At 46.7% G+C, this 21,370-nt stretch overlaps 1 protein-coding gene across 1 annotated transcript in view; it reads right to left on the reverse strand.

The window, feature by feature from the left end:
- The window catches only part of EXOC4 (exocyst complex component 4), a 274,343-nt gene that overhangs the window by 136,631 nt on the left and 116,342 nt on the right, over positions 1 to 21,370 (reverse strand). Inside the window, exon 9 of the mRNA XM_027702468.1 lies at positions 9,003 to 9,099. Coding sequence (XP_027558269.1) covers positions 9,003 to 9,099 — 97 coding nt within the window. The remainder of the gene's footprint in view (positions 1 to 9,002; positions 9,100 to 21,370) is intronic.

Raw genomic sequence — 21,370 nt, forward strand, 5'->3', positions numbered from 1 at the left:
GTTGAGCCCTCAGGCTCCAGCAGGACTCGGAGCTGTCCCAGACCTGTTACACCCTCACAGCAAATCCATTTGTAAAAAAACAACCCAGAGAAACAAATTTACAATAAAATGGAAAATATGGGCCTTGATTAATAACAGTGGGAATTTATAACCTTCAGTTTTTCCACCTATTCCAAGTCTGCACAGAATTTATGACCGTTGAACTCAACACTTCACCCACAAGAGCTTCATCCCCGGCAGCTGCACCTCCAGGGTTTTTACATCCAGAGCAATTCCATGCTTAGGTGTTCAGGAATTATGACTCAGAAAAGCTTGGAAGTTACCAGAGGAAAGGAGCTATGGAAATGCTTATCAGTGGTATCCCACAATTCCTGCTCATCTGTCTGTTACTCGAGATGCCTGGCACCCAAAAACCAAATTAAAGGCTAATTTATTTCCTTCAAAATTTATTTGTGGCCATTCTGCAAATCTCTGAAAGTCAGCAGGATTTAAAATTAAATCCACCAGGAATATCCCACCAAAAAGTTCTTTTGTGTGACCCAAACCCAGGGTTTTCCACGGGCTCACATCTCCCAGGGTGGTGCCAGGACTTTTAATTTTGCCACTTGCCTTTGGGGCAGCAAAAAAAAACCACTCCTGGAAATGGTTGTGGAGACACATCTGATGTGGCTGAACCAAATAATCTGGTCTGTAAAATAGGAATAAATGAGAGTCTTGCACTGTAATATCCATGAATTCAGCAGAATGGAAAAATGCAGCTTTAAACCCATTATTTTTAGCTCAGCTCAGGCAACTGAAAAGAGGGTAATTAAAAAGCTGAAACAAATATTTCAGATTGTCATAAATGAAAATTAAATACTTTGAAAATCTCCTTTTTTTTTTTCTTCTCCTTTCAGTCTCCCTGGAGGAGACTTGAATTCCCCTCTGTGCTCTGAGGTAAAAAGCCACAGTTTCTCCCAAATTGCAACGTTTTCAACTGTCCATAAGGTTTTAAACAGCTTTGCAAAAACCCAGGGAGGATTATCCAGCTCAAACACAAAGCCAAGAGATCCAACAGGAGGAGCCCAACACCGAGGGAACTCCGGAAAAATTTGTTCCCAGAAAACCCTTTGGATAAACACCACAAATTGATGTAAAAACACCATAAACTGATGTAAAATACACTAATGATAAAAAAAAAATTAAACTCTTTCCTTTCATCCTCGTGCTCCTGTGATGAGAGGGTCGTGGGGTCCAAAAAGGCCTCTCAGTTCTGGGCTTTAGATCTTTCCTTTCACCAGCAAATCCCAAACACAGGAATCACCTTTTTTTTTTTGTTCCCATCAAGCACCAGCTCTCCTGCCTTCAATCAAACATTCACAAAGCTTGATAAAAGCAACCACAGGCACTGGGTGAAACTTTTTAGGGTAATGACACCATAGCACGGATTTAAATCACACCGTGGTTTCATCCTTGGATTTCCCCTATTCAGGGAAAACCCTCAGTGAAGTATTTTCTGTGCAGGTTCCACAGACCAAATTTAGAATTTGTCAGGGTTTGGGTTTTTTTCTTTTTCACCATGAAAGTGAAAGATGCTTTTCTGGTTCTGCTCTGTGAATTCTTTACAGATTTTTCCTTTTTTTTTTTATAGCAACAGCAAAGTAATATTTGCTATATTTGAAATGAAAGCCGGGGGGTATCAAAGCGAGTTTTAGGTGCCATGGAAGTTCATTCCCCGCCGGAAAGGCACCAGCTCCAGGATCTCACCTTGTGATTGAGGGGATTGATGGTGTCTGATAACCCATTGTGGCACTTGGGGACATGGTTTGTGGTGGCTTTGGCAGTGCTGGGGGAATGGTTGGACTTGATGATCTAAGGGGGCTTTTCCAACCTTTAATGATTCTGGGATTAATTGTGGATCTCTGTGTGTAATTCAGGCTTCTGACTCAGACTTTTGTATTTAGGATGGTTAAATGAAATAAATGGATCCATTCTTCCCTGCCAGCTTTGCCAAACCTTCCTCTGGCCCCGTGCTCAGCCCTGAATTAGCCAGGCAGGGGGACAATGGGATTGTTTTAGGTCCCTTCCAACCGAACTATCCCAAGACACGGCTCAGGTCGTGTGATGGAGCAGTCAAGGGATAAATCAATCCCTGAAAACTCCAGTGGCATCATAAATCCTTCTGAATAAGGACAAATAAACAAAATAAGAACAACACCAGTGTTCAGCAATATGGGGAACCTTGATCCTGCTCCATGAGACCAGGAGGAAAACGCTGGAATTAAACTTGAGCAGCGCAACAGGTTTCCCAGAGAAGCTGTGGCTGCCTCATCCCTGGAAGTGTCCAAGGCCAGCTTGGAGCAACCTGGGATAGTGGAAGGTGTCCCTGCCCATGGAAAGGTCCTTTTCACCCCAAACCATTCTGTGATTCTGTAATTCCAAGAAGGAATGAGCCAGCACTGCTTTGTTGGCTCAATGAACACGATCCAGGTTAGAAGTAATTCATGGAATCGCATTAACACCGTTTCCAGCTACTCAGCCCGAGCTCTTGCAAATGTCAAAATTCCTCTGTTCCTTCAGCTTGTATTTCATCCAGAGGGAAGGAGGAGCTGCAGACATGCGAAATTTCTGACAGGCTGTTGATTTTCCCTTCGGATGAAGCATGTTTGAAAACTCCCAACTTGACTGATCTGCTGAAGCGCGTTCCCTGACAGACAATATAAAATCAGTGCATCGCAGATTAAGAGGAGGAGGAGGAGGGGGGATTTTTTTTTTTGGCGTGTAAGAGTGTTTGTGTGGGAGGTGGTGGCAGTGGCAGGCGGGGGCGAGAAGGGGAAGGGGATCACTTTATTTCCTGTCATGGAAAATGAACAGCCCCACATTAAAGGTTTTTATAAACTGTCATCTCTAATCAGACGCACGCGGGAGGACTGTCAGCTCTCATAAAGCATCGGGGTGGGGAGGGAGGGGAAGAAAAAAAAGCATAAAGGGATGCTCCCCATGCCTTCCCTGAGTTCTGCAGTGGCCTCGCTCGCAAGGAAAACCTTTTCCTTGGCAGTGTCACAACAACAAGGTTCTTCTGAAACGTGTCTTTAGAATTCAGCGACGGCGGCGACTCCGCGAGGGGCCTGTCAGGGAGAAAAGGGTCGGGATTCGCCCGCGAGGAACATCCATCCCTGCTGGTGACAGCACTTGTCAACCAAATGCCTCCTAAACACTCATTAAACCACGGGGAGGGAAAGAATTCCGTAGGTGGGTGTTGAGTTGCTCCCTTGAGATACCAGGTTCGGGTCAATTGAAGGGAAAACGGCGAGTGGATGGAAAGGATGGAAAGTTGAGTGGAGCAGCTGCCGCGCTCAGGGAGGAGGAGTAACCAAAATAAAGGTGGGAGTTTCCAGAGGAAGGTTCTGCTACCTGAAGGTGTCCCTGCCCATGGCAGGGGGTTGGAAAGGGATGATCTTTAAGGTCCCTTCCAGCCCAAACCATTCTGGGATTCTGTAATAATAGGAAGCATCAGGTGACTACTGGGAACGTAAGGAGAAGCAGGATTTGAGATCTGTCTGTGCTGGGACCTGGGGAGGCCTCACCTCAAATCCTGGGGGCAGTTCTGGGCTCCTCACAAGACATGGAGGGGCTGGAGCGTGTGCAGGGAAGGGAAGGGAGATGGGAAGGGGCTGGAGAACTCCTGAGGGAGCTGGGGGGGCTCATCCTGGAGCAAAGAGGGATCACGAGGAACCTTCTGGCTCTGCAACTCCCTGACAGGAGGGGGGAGTCAGGCTGTGCTCCCAGGGAACAAGGGACAGGAGGAGAGGGAATGGCCTCAAGCTGTGCCAGGGGAGGCTCAGATCAGACATCAGGAGGAATTTCTCCATGGAAAGGGTGGTCAGGCCTTGGCAGGGGCTGCCCAGGGAGGTTTGGAGTCCCCAGCCCTGGAGGTGTCCAAGGAAGGCCTGGCCGTGGCACTCAGTGCTCTGGGCTGGGGGACAAGGTGGGCATCGGGCACAGGGTGGGCTCAAAGACCCTGGAGGTCTTTTCCAACCTAAAGGATTCAACAATTCCATGATCTGGCCCTCACCTGCCCCACTACATCACAGAACCAGCAGAGAGGCACCATCTCCATGCCTCCTCTCCAAGGGAAGACCACCGCTACCTTGCAGGAGCCGGATTTGGATTAACTAAGTGATATTTTTTCCCCCTCTTTAAAGATAAGTCTGAATGTAAGACTTCATGAAATCTGGAGGCTTCTATTTTTAAGGAGTCACTGCATTTAAAAGTTTGCAAAAAACGTTTCCTGTGCACAAAAACAGCACGTCAGATTTTTTTTTTCCTTAACCCCTGACCCTGTGCTCATTACTCAAACTCAAACACAAACTTGCAGCAGTCAATATCACAAGTTCCCTCTCCCAGCTTGAGTCAGTTTTATTGATTTCTCTAAAATCAAGTATTTTGGGGTTGATTCAAAAAGCTGAAGGCATCAGCTCTCATTATTTAGCACTATTTGTGCCGTAGGAGGCTTTGACATTTTCCACCTCCTTCAATAATAATATGGAACCCTTAGACTGATAAAATACCACATATTTTTCTTAACCTATTTGGAGCCATTTAACACAATCTGAACATAACTCACAAACTTAATTTTGCCACTCCTTTTGCTTCCCAAGTAACACACTGCCCATACTGTCAAATATTAATTCTGTGGTGTGCAACTACAAGATATTGTAGTTAAAATAAAATTAGCTGTTTATTATTCTAGCTGTACAGATATACTAATGAAAGAGGTGTTTAGTGAGCTTATACACAGAGTTTTATATCAATTAGAGTCATGTGGTTTTGGAACCTGCTCAGCTGCAGCAGCAGCTGATGCTCCAAGACTTTGATGTCCCAACTTTGCTCTTCCCTCCCCAAGATTTCCAAAAGCAGCAGAGGGTTTAGATTCTACACACAGCACCTTTCATCTCGACATAACCCGAAATAAACAGAATTATTCCCATAAAACTGCCAGTATTTGTGTACCTGGGTGTGTGCACGTGTTCTGCACGTTGGCAACCTCCTTCCCAAGGACAGGGAAACCCTGGAATTTGCAACTGGACCTTCAGCAGCTCAGAGCTGATTGCCACCAGTTGGTGACATATCAACAGGCAGCAAAAGTCAATCACCTTCTTCCTTGATTAGTCCCCAAATTATTTATTATATTTATTAAAAGAGTAATCACTTTTTTTTTTTTAAGGAATTAACACAACTGGAAGAAACAGGCAATTCCAAAGTGAAAGGTCTCCTGCTTTCAACGATGGACACTTGTAGCAACAGATAAAAACATTCAATTTTAAATTAAAATGTCAAATTATTACCTTCTCTTTTCCCTCCACTGCCATCAATCCAAAATCCAAGCAGCAGCAAACTGGAGCGTCAAACTTTGCATCCCAAACAACACCAGCAGAGGCAAAGCAGGGATTTGGCTTTTCCTTCTTTTTTTTTCCTCTTTTTTTTTTCCTCCTACCCCAACACACCAACTCTTTGTCTTCCCCTTGCTCTCCAGGCTCTGAAATCCAGGGAGGTGATTTCGACATTGCCAAAGGGAGATTCCCCCAAAAACAGCCCCGTGGAGAGGGAGAGGCTGCCCAGCCAATCCAGCCCCTCTATCCTCCTTCCCAAGGTCACAGTCTCGCCCAGATTGTCCAAATCATCCTCCAAGCCCTTTTAATTGCTGCTTGATCTTAATGAGGTGTGGCTGATGGTAATAAATGGAAGCCCTGGCGGCCTCGATATCCAACATCCAAACCACGTTCCGCTGAGTTCCCATCGCCCTCCAGCCCCTGCATCCCTCCCTCCCCAAGACTGCAGACATCTGTTCTTCAATTGTCTGGTAATAAACACACTCTATAAAGCATATGTAAAAGGATTATTACCCTCAGGAGCCAAGTGCCTTTCAAATGCCAGCTGAAACAAATAAACATTAACGATAAAACAGAGAGAGAGAGAGAGAGACAGGGAAGGAAAAAAAAAATCCCCACCAAACAAATGTCACACCAGACATTGCTCAGGCTGCTCCACATTCCAGGATTTGGTCCTGCAGGATTCCTTCCTCCAGTAGGAGATGTTATTTCCTCAGACCAGCAGCACCAGTGCTTTCCCAATCCAAGGAAACTCTGGTTAACAGCGAAGGATGAAGTGGACTCTCAATTTTGGTAACTTTTATACTTCACCACCTCCCACGAAAAGTAATTAAGGGAAATCGGACGTGCATCCTGCTCCAATTTGGAATTTTCCATCAGGTGCAGTTAAGAAAATCTATTCCCAGGAATCCCCTCCCCCTTGTCTTTCAGAAATTCACTCCTCGTTTCTGTTTCTTATGCGTGTGGAGAGTCATTAAATCCTGGTAATTAATCTGGGCCCTGGTGGGTCTCAGTTGTCCTGGTGGAAATCAGGGGACCCACATCCCAAAACCTCACTTCCCACCTCTGGTTTGCTGCTCTAAATGAACTCCAAGGGAAGGAAAGCTTTGAAAACCATTTGTGAGTATTTCCCTTTATGCTCCCCGTGGCTGTAAATTCTAATTTCTCTAAACAAACATTGGCCATGGGGGGATAAGGGGGTTAATTTACAGCCTCCCCCCAAAATCCTGTTGAACCTGTGTCTTCAAAAGGATCTGGAGCTGAGCTTGTAAATAAAAAAAAAAGGATCAAAAAAAGGCTTTTTAAGCAGCAAATTTACCCCTTGTGCCCCTCTGATGTGAAGGACGGTGACACTTCTCATATCAGGAGGACGAGAGAGGGAAACTTAGACTGATGGATATGAATGTTCTGGTTACAACTCTCCACGATTTGGGGCTGAATTCTATTTTAAAAGCCAGGCTTTAAACCATCCCACCAGGGCCTGGTTTCCCAGGGATCAAGTTTGCTCAGTACTTCCAGGAGCACTGAGTTTCCTAAGGAAATCAGTCCACCTGGCAACGGATTTATGGGAACTTGGTAAAAATAAGGGAAAAAACCCCACTTCTGAATAAAATATTGAATTCAAAGCAGATTCATCTGAAGTAGGTACAGGGGAAAGGGATGAAAGACGACCCCGGCAGCAAATGACAAATAAAACAAGTGAAAACTTCACACCTTTGCAGGAATTCCCTCCAGGAAGAGTTGGGAATTCATACAGGAACGTTCAGAAAAGGGCCAAGCAAAGATCTGACCAACGAGGGACGCACAGGGAAGACGAGGATTCTAATATTCCAAGCGCTGGGAATTATTGCACCATCAAAACATTTTAGCCAAAGCTGAGGAGCCAAAATCAAATCTAAGACAACAAGGACTCAGCATTCACTGTGCCAGTGATTAAAACTGGTAAAATCACATTAAAATAGTTCCCACAGCCCTCATCCCAACCCCAAATCCCCCCCATCCTGCAGGGAGAAAAGGCCAGGCTGGGTCACGGCCTGTTTTCCTTCTCCTCCTGTGGTTGCTGATGGAAAACTCAGTGCAGGGAAGTGAGGATGCTGCAATTATTTTTTTAGGAGGCGAATTATTCCTCCTGCCCCTCTTGCAGGCTTGGTAATGAAAAGTGAAGTGTTTGTGAGAGGTGTTATTTTAAAGCAGAGCACTCAGGTTTGACTTGCACAGGAGAAAAAAGGGGAGGGGGAATGAAGGGTGAAGGCAAAGGGAAAGAGTCTAAATCAATGGGAAATATCTCATCAATGAGACTAAGAGCATGACCCCCCTCTGTGCTTGAAAGGCACCTGTAAAGTCATTAAAAAAATTGAGAAATTGAAGAAATACCAATTGAAGAGCATCTCAACCATCGCCCATCTTTTTCCACAGTAAAATGGCTGAAAACCATAAATTATACTGCAGCAAATTTCATTTTTAGGGCGTTTTTTTAGTTGTGAAGAGACAGAGGTTGAAATGAAATCTGTTTGGGGAATTCTCTGTTTTGTTTATGGACATCCAGCAATAAACAGAGGGTACCACGGACACAACCCTTTTTCCAAGGAAAGCCCTTAAAGACCACACCAAATTTTAGTGCTTTTATCAAGATTATTCCAATATCCGGTGCCGTGAAATCAGAAATTTAGATCTGGAGGAGTTTATGCACTTTCCATCTGTATTTTTAAGTGCTGAGAAGTCACAAATAACTTTTAAAACCATCTTTTTGAGGGCTGAGAACTGAGGTTAGTCGGACATTCCTTCCCCTGGGGATAAGACTGAATTATTTTTTTATTGCTATTTTATTATTGGAGACAATCCCCTGGTTGTTCAGTGGCTCGTGACAGCGAGTAATAAAAGCAGAGCCAAGGAGGGGAAACACTCTAAAGCTGCTGGCGAGTGGGAAAGGACATCCCTGATGATGAAGGAAAACCCTGGCAGGGAAAAGCAGAGGTGGGAGATCGACACGAACTGAGGCAAACATTGCAGTGTTTAATTCCAACAAAACCAACCCCACATTGCAGTGTTTAATTCCAACAAAACCAACACCAGGGACTCTTTTGACTGCAAAGCAAAAAGAGCAAAACTCAAGCAACCAGAGGAGAACGACGCGGTGAGAAAAGGCTCATTAAAAACTCTCTCTGTTTAAAGTTCCAGCTGTGAGGATTTTGGGAATCATCCAGGATCAGGCATTGATTTGCCAGACCACACTTGTTTTATCAAAGCCTGGACTCTCCTTGTAGTTCATCAGAGCGTCCTCTGAGTTTTTTAAGAAGCACAAAGGCCAGGAAGAGACAAACAACTTGTGACAAACAATTTTACCTCATCAGTAATAAACGACACTGGGAAGTGAAACGGGCTCACCCAGGCAGGGAATCCCACCTGGCATCAGAGTTCAGCTTGAAAAAGGTTTAAAAACATCGCCAAGAAGCTGAATTAAGGATGATTTTTTTAACATGTGCACACCAACAACTCCAGAGCGAGCCCGCTGCTCCGGGACACGGCTCAGAAGCGGCACCATCCCCGCAGAGAAGGTTAATTCCAGAAGGTTAATTCTACTTAATTCTAATTATTTGCACCTGTGGGAGCATGTGGAAAACCCTGAATTACCTGAGGAGGGGATGAAAGATGATGGTGATGTTCCTGGCTCCTGGTTTGCAGACAAACTTGGATCCGCCACCTTCAATTAAGTTATCATCCGGTCCTCCTGGAAAATAACATCAAACAAGTTGGCTAACAGATCTCAGCAGCCCGTGGTTTTTAGATAGCAAGTGATAATTAAACGCTTAGCAAGTGATAATTAAACATGAATTAAAGGCTCCTTTCCTGATGAAAGATCAGTAATTAACGTGAAGACACGCTCCCCGTATCCCCCTTTTGCTCGCAGCAAGCGCTGCTGAAGCAGTGGGGACAATACAGGTGGGGTTGAGATGTTTTTAAACATTATTTCTACTCCCCAAAATTAGTGGAAGTGTTGCAGGAAGACCACAAAGTCCAGGTCCTGCATCTTGTGCAATAAACCCCTAATGTCTTGTCCACGTGGCTCAGATGTGTTTTGAAGCCCACGGGGCTTGGAAAGGGTTTGAAGAGCAGCACTTCCCTGAATCTTGCTGCTTCCAGGTCCTGCACATCTGTGGATTCCACAATTCCACCTGGAAGATGCTTGGTTTTGATTGCCAGTGACCTGGCACTTTAACTCATGAATTATATTTAACATTCCTGGGTCTCTCGGGGGTTCATTTCCTACGCTGAATTTGGGATTCCCAAGCAGGAGACTCCATTCCCCAAGCTCTACCTGGGTACAAACAGGGTCCCAGCTACAGGAAAAACCTATTTGTGAGTTTGGCAGCTCCTTTGTAGCGAAACACAACTCAAGAAAACGTTATTTGTGCACCACAGCCCCACAGAGCAGGATTTGGAGTGGCAGGAAAACATCAACCTGTGTGTCACTGCAGCCAAACCAAAGGTACTTCCAGAGGCAGCTCCCAAAGGATGTTAAATTTGGATATTGAAAGAGAAAAGAGTGTGTGTGGGGGGAAATATCAACTTCCTGAAACCTTTGAATGTCCAGAGAGCAACAAAATCCACTTGTAACCACTGCAGAAGAAAACATTTTTAGGACAACAGGCCAGATGCTTCACCATGGAATGGTTTGGGTGGGAAGGGACCTTAAAGATCATCCAGTTCCATCTCCCTGCCATGGGCAGGGACAACTTCCACTAGCCCAGGTTGCTCCAGCCTGACCTTGGACACTTCCAGGGATCCAGAGGCAGCCACAGCTTCTCTGGGCAACCTGAGCCAGGGCCTCCCCACTCTCCCAGCCAGCAATTCCTTCCCAATATCCAGTCAAACCCAGTCTGAAGCCATTCCCTGTGTCCTGTCCCTCCAGGCCTTGTCCCCAGTCCCTCTCCAGCTCTCCCTGAGCCCCTTTAGGCCCTGCAAGGGGCTCTCAGCTCTCCCTGGAGCCTTCTCTTCTCCAGGTGAACCTTCCCAGCTCTCCCAGCCTGGCTCCAGAGCAGAGGAATCCAGTCCTTGGAGCAGCTCCATGGTCTCCTCTGGACTCTCTCCAGCAGCTCCACATCCTCCTGCTGTTGTTCCCCAGGGCTGGAGGCAGCTCTGCAGGGGGATCATCATCATGTGCTGCCACCCTCCCACAAACAACCCCATCAGCTGTGGGGTTTTGGCAGAAAACCTCAAAGAACCCCCAAAAAACGAACTCGGGCAAAGTTTGTATATCCCAAAGATTACGAAGCCCTTCCCGTTTTTCACGGGAACTCTCCCTCAGGGATTGATAATAATAAATACAGGAGCTCATCACATTATTGGGGCAGCTTTAGAGGTGCAGGGAAATGACAAAGTCCTTGAAAATCAAAGCTCCACCAGCAGGTTATGGAAGTTTTTGACCCTGATGTGTGTCTGCCTTGAAACAAGAAGAAAGTCTCCAAACAGGGTGAGAGGGGAAGAAAGTGCCTCCAACCTTCTTTCCAAAGGGAAGTTTATCTGCATTAGGACATTACCTGCAAAAAAATAAGCTCTTTGATGACTTGGATTTATTTGATTTATTTGCCCCTCCTGTAGCAACCTCACAGCAAAACTCAAGGATTGAGCAGGTCACACCACCAGCTCCTCCATATCCCAAAAGGTCCCTCCAGGTCAGGAGTGTTTCTTAGAGGAATTCCCATCCCAGGAGTGTTTTCTACAAGAATTCCCATCCCAGGAGTGTTTTCTACAAGAATTCCCATCCCAGCAGTGGATTTAAGATGCTGTTTTGGTGAGGTTTGCTACTGAGCTCCCTGTGGAGTGAGAAATCCAGGGAAACTCGGGATATCTGCAGTCACAGCATTTCCACAGCTGACTCAGCTGCTCCAACGCGGGGCTGGGACGTGGAAGCCTCCTGGTAAATCCTACACCAACATAAGGAATCAGGAAGCACAGAGCAGCTGAAGGCAGAGTTAATTCAGCTTTACTGACTGTATTTAGAAAGAGGAAACTCTTAAAAAAAAAAAAAAGCCAGGAATTTCCTGAATTGAACTCACACGAAGAAAAAAAAAAGAGGTGTGAGTTCAAGGAAAAGAAAATTATTCATTTCCCCTGTTAATGTCAGATCCTGCAATTTCCAGCGGGGTCTCTGTGTCTTTACAGACTTATTGGAGAATTCATCCGAGCACGAGCTGCTGAGGCATGAAGGAGGAAATGCAGGCTGGAATTAAGGAAGGGCTGTGATTCTTGTTACACCAAGTCACCCTGCACTAATCGATATTATTGACTGGGCCGAGCTCTGCAGCCAGGAATAAAACAGGAATAAAACAATCCACCTGCTCCGCTCGGCCCCGCTCTGAGGGATTGGAGTAGAACAGAATGTTGGAACAGGGAGAAAAAAAGGTGATTTTACATCTTCCTGGCTCTGGGTTTGCAATTAATCGCCACGGAGGCTCTGCAGGAAGGTGGGAGGCACGAGGAAAAGTGGTTTTGTTTTTCAGTCTTTTGAAATATTGAAGGGTTTTGCCTTGAAAAACAGGTTGAGATGTAAATCTTGATCCCAGTGATGCCTCGTACACAGCAACCAATCCTGAGGATTCCAGCAGGCTCCACTGTTCCTGTTTCCTTCTCCTCTCTCCATGCTGGAGTTTTGTCATGGCTGATGCTGGAGAAAAGCCCCAGCTGGAGTAGGAGAGAGGACACGATCCCTCTGTCTGTATATTTGGGAGCAAATCTCCCCTGGGGACTCTCCCACGAGGTCTGAAATGTGTATTTACATGGAGCAGCCAATGGGATTGGATTCATCCACCAAAGGCAATTCCCTGTGCTGGAGAACCACCAGGAATGTCCATAAAAATACACCAGGAATATCCCTTTGTCCTTCTTGAGTCTATCAAGGGTATCTCCCACAGGGAGGGGAACGATCGTTCCTCCAAACAATCCAAGACCAGGCAGTTCTGCAGGAAACAGGGAGCAGAGAATCATGGAATGGTTTGGGTTGGAAGGGACCTTAAAGCTCATCTCGTTCCACCCCCTGCCATGGGCAGGGACACCTTCCACTATCCCAGGCTGCAGATGAAGGAAGGACATGAACCTGTCAGAGTGAGACCAGAAAAAAACATGGAGATGCTCCGAGGGCTGGATCCCTCTGCTCTGGAGCCAGGCTGGGAGAGCTGGGAATGTTCCCCTGGAGAAGAGAAGGCTCCAGGGAGAGCTGAGAGCCCCTTGCAGGGCCTAAAGGGGCTCCAGGAGAGCTGGAGAGGGACTGGGGACAAGGCCTGGAGGGACAGGACACAGGGAATGGCTTCCCATATTGGGAAGGAATTGCTGGCTGGGAGGGTGGGGAGGGGCTGGAATGGATTTCCCAGAGAAGCTGTGGCTTCCCCTGGATCCCTGGAAGTGTCCAAGGCCAGGCTGGAGCAACCTGGGATAGTGGGAGGTGTTGGGGTTGGAACAACACGATCTTTTATGTCTCTTCCAACCCAAACCTTCCCATAATTCCACAAAAAGTGGAAATAACGCCTTTTTTTATTTTTCCTCCTTATGATTCCCAGAGCTGCAGTTCACAGAACCTCTCCAAGAAGAGCTGAACTTGCAAATCCACATGAGCAGATTCGGAGAGAAGAAAACCCTCCACCTCATCAGAGAGAAGGAGCTGTAAATCCTCATTCCCAGTGAGCCCTGAGGATTTCCAAGTGTGTGGAAGTGCCCACAACATTATTGCCATGACAGCTCTGACTACAGGACCAACCATCCCTGCTCACTGATCCACAACTTCCCAGCACATTCCACACTCCAGGCGCCACCTGGACCATCGCTCCGGTGATGTCACAATGCAAGAAATCCTTCACTGGGTTGAAGGATTTGGTTGTTGGTTTGTTTTTTTTAATTAGTGTAAGTCAAGAAAGTCTAATTCCACATTTATTAACACCAGAAAAATAACCCAAACTTTCACAGCTCTCTCAGCAAGTGTTTTTTTGTCGTAGCAGTTTCTTTCTCAGGAGTGGAGTTGGCTGATTTAAATCTGCCCAGTAATAAATTACGAGGGGAGGGGGGAACAAAAAGAAAAAAAAAATAAAAAAGAAAGAAAAATAAGGATAACTTGGCAACGAAGGGATATTTGTCACAGAGCTAATGATGCCCTCACGCTGTGCCAGCGATGGGCTGTGCCCACCTGAATGCCACTGCACGTGGGTGTCTGAGACGGGGCCATTAGTGACACAGCTCAACGTCTCCCAAATGGAGCCTGAAATGTCAGGCTGCAAAATGGGAGGGAATTAGATGAGCAACAAAGCTGGAATTTTCTGCAGGCATTTAAAGTTTGAGCAAACATCAGGAGTGCTCTGAGTTTTCCATCTTGCTCGGAACGTTAAAATTTCAATATGGACATGCCATGTTTGCAGAGAATGTCAAAGAAGCCCAGAATGGTTTGGGTGGGAAGGGACATGAAAGATCATCTAATTCCACCCAGTGCCATGGGCAGGGAGACCTTCCACTAGCCCAGGTTGCTCCAATCTTGGCCTTGGACACTTCCAGGGATCCAGAGGCAGCCACAGCTTCTCCGGAAAATCCATTCCAGGGCCTCCTCACTCTCCCAAACAGCAATTCCTTCCCAATATCCCACCTATCCCTGCCCTCTGGCACTGGGAAGCCATTCCCTGTGTCCTGTCCCTCCATCCCTTGTCCCCAGTCCCTCTCCAGCTCTCCTGGAGCCCCTTTAGGCCCTGCAAGGGGCTCTCAGCTCTCCCTGGAGCCTTCCCTTCTCCAGCTGAACATTCCCAGCTCTCCCAGCCTGGCTCCATAAACCACCCCTGGCACAAACATCAAGTCCTGTTTTCCCTGCACTGACCCCCAGCAGGGATTCAACACATCAGCCCACACTTCTAAATTATTTTCCTCGGAAACCAAACACAATTTATCACCTCTAAAATTCCTCTGTTGCATGTCCTGAACCCTCAAACTTCACTGCATTTATAGAATCGCAGAATGGTTTGGGTTGGAAGGGACCTTAAAGCCCACCCAGTGCCACCCCCTGCCATGGGCAGGGACACCTTCCACTAGCCCAGGGTGCTCAGAGCTCCATCCAAGCTGGGCTTGGACACATCCAGGGATGGGACATGGTTTTTCCAACTGCCCTGGGATACCTGCTTTAGCAGAGCCCACGGGGGGTGCAATCCATGCTTGAATTCAGGGCTCCCCACCCAGGTGTCCTGGTACTTGCTGTCCTACACTGCCAGAACTCAGCAGGGAAGAAGAAAGGCACGGAGAAGGATCTGCTCCTCTTCTAGAGGCATCTAGTGGATTATCTGAGGCAGATTCTTCTCTCTATTCCCACGTAATAAGGATGTTCCTTGTGCTCTTCACCCACAAACTGGCAGTGACTGACCCACCCTCTGACACGGCTCCTGTTCCCTCTCCAACGGGAATGAGGGAGCTGAGATGCACCAGATGAAGAAACCCACCTCTTATCAAGACAGACAAGAATAAGCTCCAGCCAACACTTGATTACCTCCTTGCTAGAGGGGAGAAGCAGTTCAGCAAAGGTTTCTGACAGAGGAAAGACTGAGTTTCTTGTTCGCTTCTCTTAATCACCCCCCGGTCTCTTTTTATTCATCACAACTGGGAATTTATAAGATCAGACCAGCAGGAGTAAGGGAGTGATGGTTGAAAACACACAGGCACCCGCCTTTTCCCAAAATCAGCAGAGATCAGGGAGATGATGGAACTCCAAAAGCTCCCAGATCGATGGGAATTAGGTGGTTAAACACTTGTCAGACCCGGGGCCAGGGCTCTGCACAGGCAGGAAAGGAGCTGGGAGATGATTAACTGTCTCCAAGGGCATCAGTCTGTTCCCAGCTCCCAGTGTGTCCATCACCTGTCACCAGCACTGAACTCAGCACGGGAGACACCAACACTGCCACAGGCAAGGACAGCAACACCCCAAATCCACAGGGATTCTGGGCTTGGATCACTTCGGACAGTTTGGAAAGACTTTTCTTCTTTAACAGAGAAGTAGGGTGGGAATTAGGACAAAAAGGATGTGAAGTGGGGGAAAAAACCCAAGGAATTTGATCCTGGAGGTTATAAAGTTCAGCACATTTAATTTCAAAAGTGTCTCTTTAAGTGATAAAGTCTCAGCCACTCTCCCAAAAGCAGCGTTTGGGGTGATGGATCCCAATGTGGGGTGCAGAGAAGGTTCCAACCTTCACTGGAAAACCACAAATGTTGTGTAGAAATGCAGGCAGAGCTCCTGGCTGGTTCCCAGTTTGCCTGATGGAGCAGTGGGGTTGTTGTGGTGAGGGGCTGGGAGAGGCCATGGAAGTCCAGAGCTTCCAAAATAAACCCAGCTCCTGTTGGCTTTGACTTTGGGACTGTGTCAGTCAACACAACGACCTAAAAATCCAAGCTGAGGTCACAGGATCACAGAATGGTTTGGGTTGGAAGGGACCTGAAAGATCCACCTCATTCCACCCCCTGCCACGGGCAGGGACACCTTCCCCTATCCCAGGTTACTCCAAGCCCCATCCAACCTGGCCTTGGACACTTGCAGGGATGAAGTCAAGCCAAGTCAAGTCTGATGGCTGGACTTTCACCAATCTCTTATAGGTATAAAACTGGGAAAGGAGGAGTGGAAAGGGATTGGGATAAGATGTTCTGAGGGCTGGATTTCCTCTGCTCTGGAGCCAGGCTGGGAGAACTGGGAATGTTCACCTGGAGAAGAGAAGGCTCCAGGGAGAGCTGAGAGCCCCTTGCAGGGCCTAAAGGGGCTCCAGGAGAGCTGGAGAGGGACTGGGGACAAGGGATGGAGGGACAGGACACAGGGAATGGCTTCCCAGTGCCAGAGGGAAGGGTTAGGTGGGATATTGGGAAGGAATTCTTGGCTTGGAGGGTGGAGAGGCCCTGGAATGGATTTCCCAGAGAAGCTGTGGCTGCCCCTGGATCCCTGGGAGTGTCCAAGGCCGGGTTGGACAGGGCTTGGAGCAACGTGGGCTAGTGGAAGGCGTCCCTGCCCATGGCAGGGGGTGGAACTGGGTGATCTTTAAGGTCCCTTCCCACCCAAACTATTCCATGATTCTGACTGCGAGCTCGGCCCGTGCTCAGGTTTGCAGATCACACTTTGCTTCAAACCAGGTTGAAGGAAAACTGAATTCCCAAAGCAGGAGAGGCAGCTCTGGACTCGAGCCCTGGCTCTGATGTGGCCTCTCTGACCTTGCTCAGGTTCCTGAATTTCAGTTTCCCAAAAGGGGAATTGAAACCGAGGCTCCGACTTTCCCCCTGGCAAAGCTGTTTGTGGACAAAAAACGACCAAATGTTTTATTCCCTCCTTTTGAAAATCACTTTTAGACTTCAGCTTTCCAGAATACAAGTCCAATGTACCAAAATGACTGACCATAATCCCACTCACTGCTCAAACTTCTGCCAGAAACAGCTTTTCCAACTGTCTCTCTCTCCCTTTCCCACATCCCGGGGCTGATTTTGCATGCGGCCGCAGAGCCCCGCACTGAGTGTTGTGCCCAATCCTTCCCCATCTCTCCTCTCCTGCCTTGTCTGCGATCCAACACCATCTGCATTTAAATAAGTTGCCCTTTAATGTTTCGAAACCTGATTTATTAGTTGCTCACACTCCATCTGCCTCGAAAAAGCCGTCGCGAGCCTCGGCTCTCACAGCCCGCGCGAGGGGCTGGGCTTCGACCCGACCCTCCTTTATCATCTGATCACCGTGGCAGCCACACATGCAAAAAAAAAGCCTCCTTGCAGCTACAAAAATTGTTTAAAATGCATATTTCTTCTCTTTTCTTGCTTTTTTTTATTTTGCTCCCCGGGGCAGCAGGAACTTTGATTAATGGATTTGTCAACTCGCATATTTTGTGGTTTCCCTAAAAAACCACCACGTACAGATAGAAGCTCTTCCAAAGCATGAGTCCTTATCCAGAGCCAGGAAACGAGCTGGAGCTAATGAACTGTGATTACTCACACGCTGGATTCACTTCTCAACTGTTTTCTTCCCTCTTTATCTTATCTCCTGTAGCAGCAAATGGCTCCTACCTGAATTTTTTATATCCTTGACATGTTTTCTATTGGGTTTTCATGTCAGAAGGGAAAAAAACCCACAAAAAAACAACACAGGGAGCAAACAGAAAGCAAGGGAAATAAAGTAAGATATTTCTTGACATAGTGTCATTTGTTGGTTTATATTCCTATGAGCTGTTTAACTCTAAAACCTCCCATGTTTCACCTTCCTTTTCAGTACTTAAAAGTTTAAGGCCATTTTGGACAAAAGAATTGGTAGAATCATGGAATTAGAGGATGGTTTGGGTTAAAGGGACATGAAAGATCATGTTGTTCCAACCCCACAGACACCTTCCACTATCCCAGGTTGCTCCAACCTGGCCTTGGACACTTCCAGGGATTCAGGGGCAGCCACAGCTTCTCTGGGAAATCCATTCCAGCCCCTCCCCACCCTCCCAGACAGCAATTCCTTCCCAATATCCCATCTAACCCTGGCCTCTGGCACTGGGAAGCCATTCCCTGGGTCCTGTCGCTCCATCCCTTGTCCCAAGGGCTCCTGGAGCCCCTTTAGGTCCTGGAAGGGGCTCTCAAGGTCTCCCACCTCAGGCTCTGAGGGCCTCCCCACCCTCACAGGGAAGAATTTCTTCCCAATATCTCATCCAAACCTGCCTTCCATCAGTTTAAAGCCATTGCCCCTTGTCCTCTCCCTCCAGCCCCTTGTCCAAATTCCCTCTCCAGCATTCCAAAGGCCACAGGGAGTTCCAGCAAGACACACCTGGGGAGGCCAAAGGCTCGTGGTGTGAGGATGGACAAAGCTCCTGAGGTGGGACCACTTTGCCAAAGCCCCTGTTATGGGTTTGGTAGGAGAAAGAATGAGATTAAAAAATGTAAAACATTGTTTGGATTCCTTGAAGAAGCAGACACAGACTCGCTGAGGTGGGAAAAGACCTCTAAGATCAACAAGTCCCACCAACATCTACAGAAATACAATGTTTTTACCACGAGCACACGGGATGGAAACAGAGGATTTTGAAGCTGTTCCACAGCTGGGCCTCCAGCAACCACCAAGAAACTGTCACTGTCACAATTCCACGTTTTAATGAAGGAGTCAGTTCTAATGAAGATAAATCCCCCAAGCTTTTGAAAACATTACAAACCTGGCACGTGAAACGAGGCAAAATTGGGAATTCAACCCTGTGATGTCTCTGTAAATTTACAGCGACAGAGCAACGTCCTCACTCCTCCTCCGTGAATCATTTCATTTTCCAGCAACGAGCACAATGATCCCAGGGTTTTTCCTGAGGGAAGTGGAATGGATTGTCCATGGCAGTGCTGGGAATGCACCAACCAAGCCCCCCCTGCACCAGCAGGAATGAGCAGATCCTGGTGTGACCTGTTCATCCATAATCTCCTTTCCCCACCTCCTCCTCCTCCTCCTCTGCTTTGTTTTGCTTGGAATTCAATCACAGCTGAATTAAGACTTGAGGAAACAACCCCCAAATCCCAGAGCCCCCCGTGTTAATTTGGGGACAGCTTTTATTTCTGGTATTTTCATGCAAAACTGTTTCCCACCCCCTGAGATTGTCACTGATATTGGCACTAAACCCCCTTGGGGTTGTAAGTGCCAATAAAGGGGAGGGAACTCCCCCCCTCAGGGACACCAGGAATTGCAAGAAAACAGCCAGAACTTTAATCACAAACTCTTTCAAAGGCAGCCAGGGATCTGGAAGTGGGGTTATTGGAGGATATGACCCTAATACAGTTATCATCAAAGCCATTGGAAGCCCAAGAATAACCTGGTGGCTTTAATAAAACAACATTTCATGGGAGCCAGTGTGTCAAAATCAGGCTGGATTTAATATCACAAACTCCAGGGAAGACTGACCAGTCCTTTCCATGTGTTTCTGTCCATTTCTATTGACAGGAAATTTAACATTTCCCCTAAAAACCAACCAAGAGCTCCCACGAGCTCTGTTTTACACGAGAGTCTAAACTGATTTAATTGTTTTTTATTTTTAATAGTTGCTCCTGCTGTGCAGGTATCAAGGAGAGGAAAACTGGAGCTGGTTTCCCAGAGAAGCTGTGGTTGCCCCTGGATCCTTGGAAGTATCCAAGGTCAGGTTGGAGCAACCTGGGACAGTGGAAGGTGTCCCTGCCCATGGCAGGGGGTGGAACTGGATATTCTTTTAGTTCCCTTCCACCCCAAACCATCCTACAATTCCACAAAAAGCTCAAAAAGTCGAAAAAAAACCCATTCAAATACTAGAAATTTTCTTATCTTAAATTTTACTTGAAAGCTTCAACAGTCGTGGGCTGAACAAGACAAGACTCGAACGTTCGGTTCCCTCTTTTAGGGACCAGGTGAGAAAAACTGCTCTCCTCATGTTATCCAAGGGACCCTTCCTCCCCTTCTGCCTGGCAAACTCTCCCAAATTCAAATAAACTTTTGATTTCAGCAGCTTTTTTCCAGTGTCTACGGAATGGACAGAAATGGAGAAACACAACAGAGAGAAATGGAAAAAGGGACAATCATTTTTGGTCATATATTTATGATTCATATAAATGAAGCCCAGGTCCTCCTCCCTGCTGATAAATCCAAATATTCTGCATCTCCTCTGACTGGTTATTCTTAAGGAATTGCTTTTCATCAGCAAAATCAGTAATTTTCTTAACAAAATCAGGTTTTCTTATTAGCAAAATCACTTGAATACGTCTGAAGCATCCACTTTTTACCACCTCAAGATTTTAAAACCATTTACAAGCTGGAAATATTTACTCATGGCTTGCAACTGGGTACATTTAATTATTGATGAAACCTTCAACTTCCTTAATTTAAAGCCAGCAGGACAGTTGGATTTAATTTCCTGGAGGACACCAAGAAATGGGCACTGCAGGAGAGGTGAAACAGGGACAGCTGAAGATACTGGGGGCGGATAAGGGGCATCCAAAAATTCCTTTCCAAAAAAAACCATCACAAAAAGGAAAAGCAGAGCAAAAATAAATCCTTCTGCCTTCGAGGAGAACCCAAACCCAAAAAGGCAGCTCCTTTTTTTTTTTTTGGACCTCCACTCCTCCTCCTCACTGCACTGAAACTAAACTGTTTATGGCTGTTTGGAGACCAAAGTCTCAAGCCTGTCATTAATATTTTAATCGAAGTCCTGAATATTCATGATCATGTTGTTTCTCTGAAGGACAAGATCTCCGTAATTATAAAGAATTCTGCTGTGTAAATGTGTTCCTGTCATCACACCTTGCCTTCATCTCCATTACAAAAGCCAGGCAGTTCCAGCTCTTTCATTATTTATGGAATTCTGGTTCTTTAGGATGATTTTTTTTTTCCCTCTCCCAGACTTCACTGGAGCTCTTGACACAGCTCAGTCACAGCTTCAGGAATTGTGGACTCTTTCAAAGTCTGCCTTCAGCTGGGGAGGAGTTTTATTTGGGGGCTGTTTTTTAGGATCCATCTTCCTTTTCCAGCTAAATTCCAATGGCACCTGGTATTTGCCACCAGCCCAGGTAAAGGCAGAAGGCACAAAGTCCTCAAGGATTTCATCATTTCTTAAGACTTCCAGAATGCTCCAGTAGCAACAAAAAGTATCCAGGCCAGGTTGGACGGGGCTTGGAGCGACCTGGGATAGTGGAAGGTGTCCCTGGCCATGGAACTGGATGATGTTTCAGGTCCCTTCAGACCCAAACCATCCTGTGATTCAAAGGAAAACATTTGTTTTGTGTAAGAAACAGAGTGTTTTCTAAAATAAACCCATTTCTTCCATTTCCAGCAACAGGAAGCTCTGGATGATTCCCTGTAATTGCTTTGAAACCCCCCCATTTCAACACAAAGGATGTCAAATAAGGACAAAAAGCTGGAAGGGTTTTCCAGGGTCATTAATTCACCCTCCAGCTCCTCTCCACAACCTCCTGCACCTCCCTGTGGGAAGCTCTACCCCAGTTTTCTTGCCTTCACTGGTCTGACCTCCCTTCTCTGCTGG

The sequence above is a fragment of the Neopelma chrysocephalum genome, unplaced genomic scaffold, assembly GCF_003984885.1.
Source record: "Neopelma chrysocephalum unplaced genomic scaffold, ASM398488v2 Primary Assembly neopelma1_187, whole genome shotgun sequence".
In the NCBI taxonomy this organism is placed as follows: domain Eukaryota; kingdom Metazoa; phylum Chordata; class Aves; order Passeriformes; family Pipridae; genus Neopelma; species Neopelma chrysocephalum.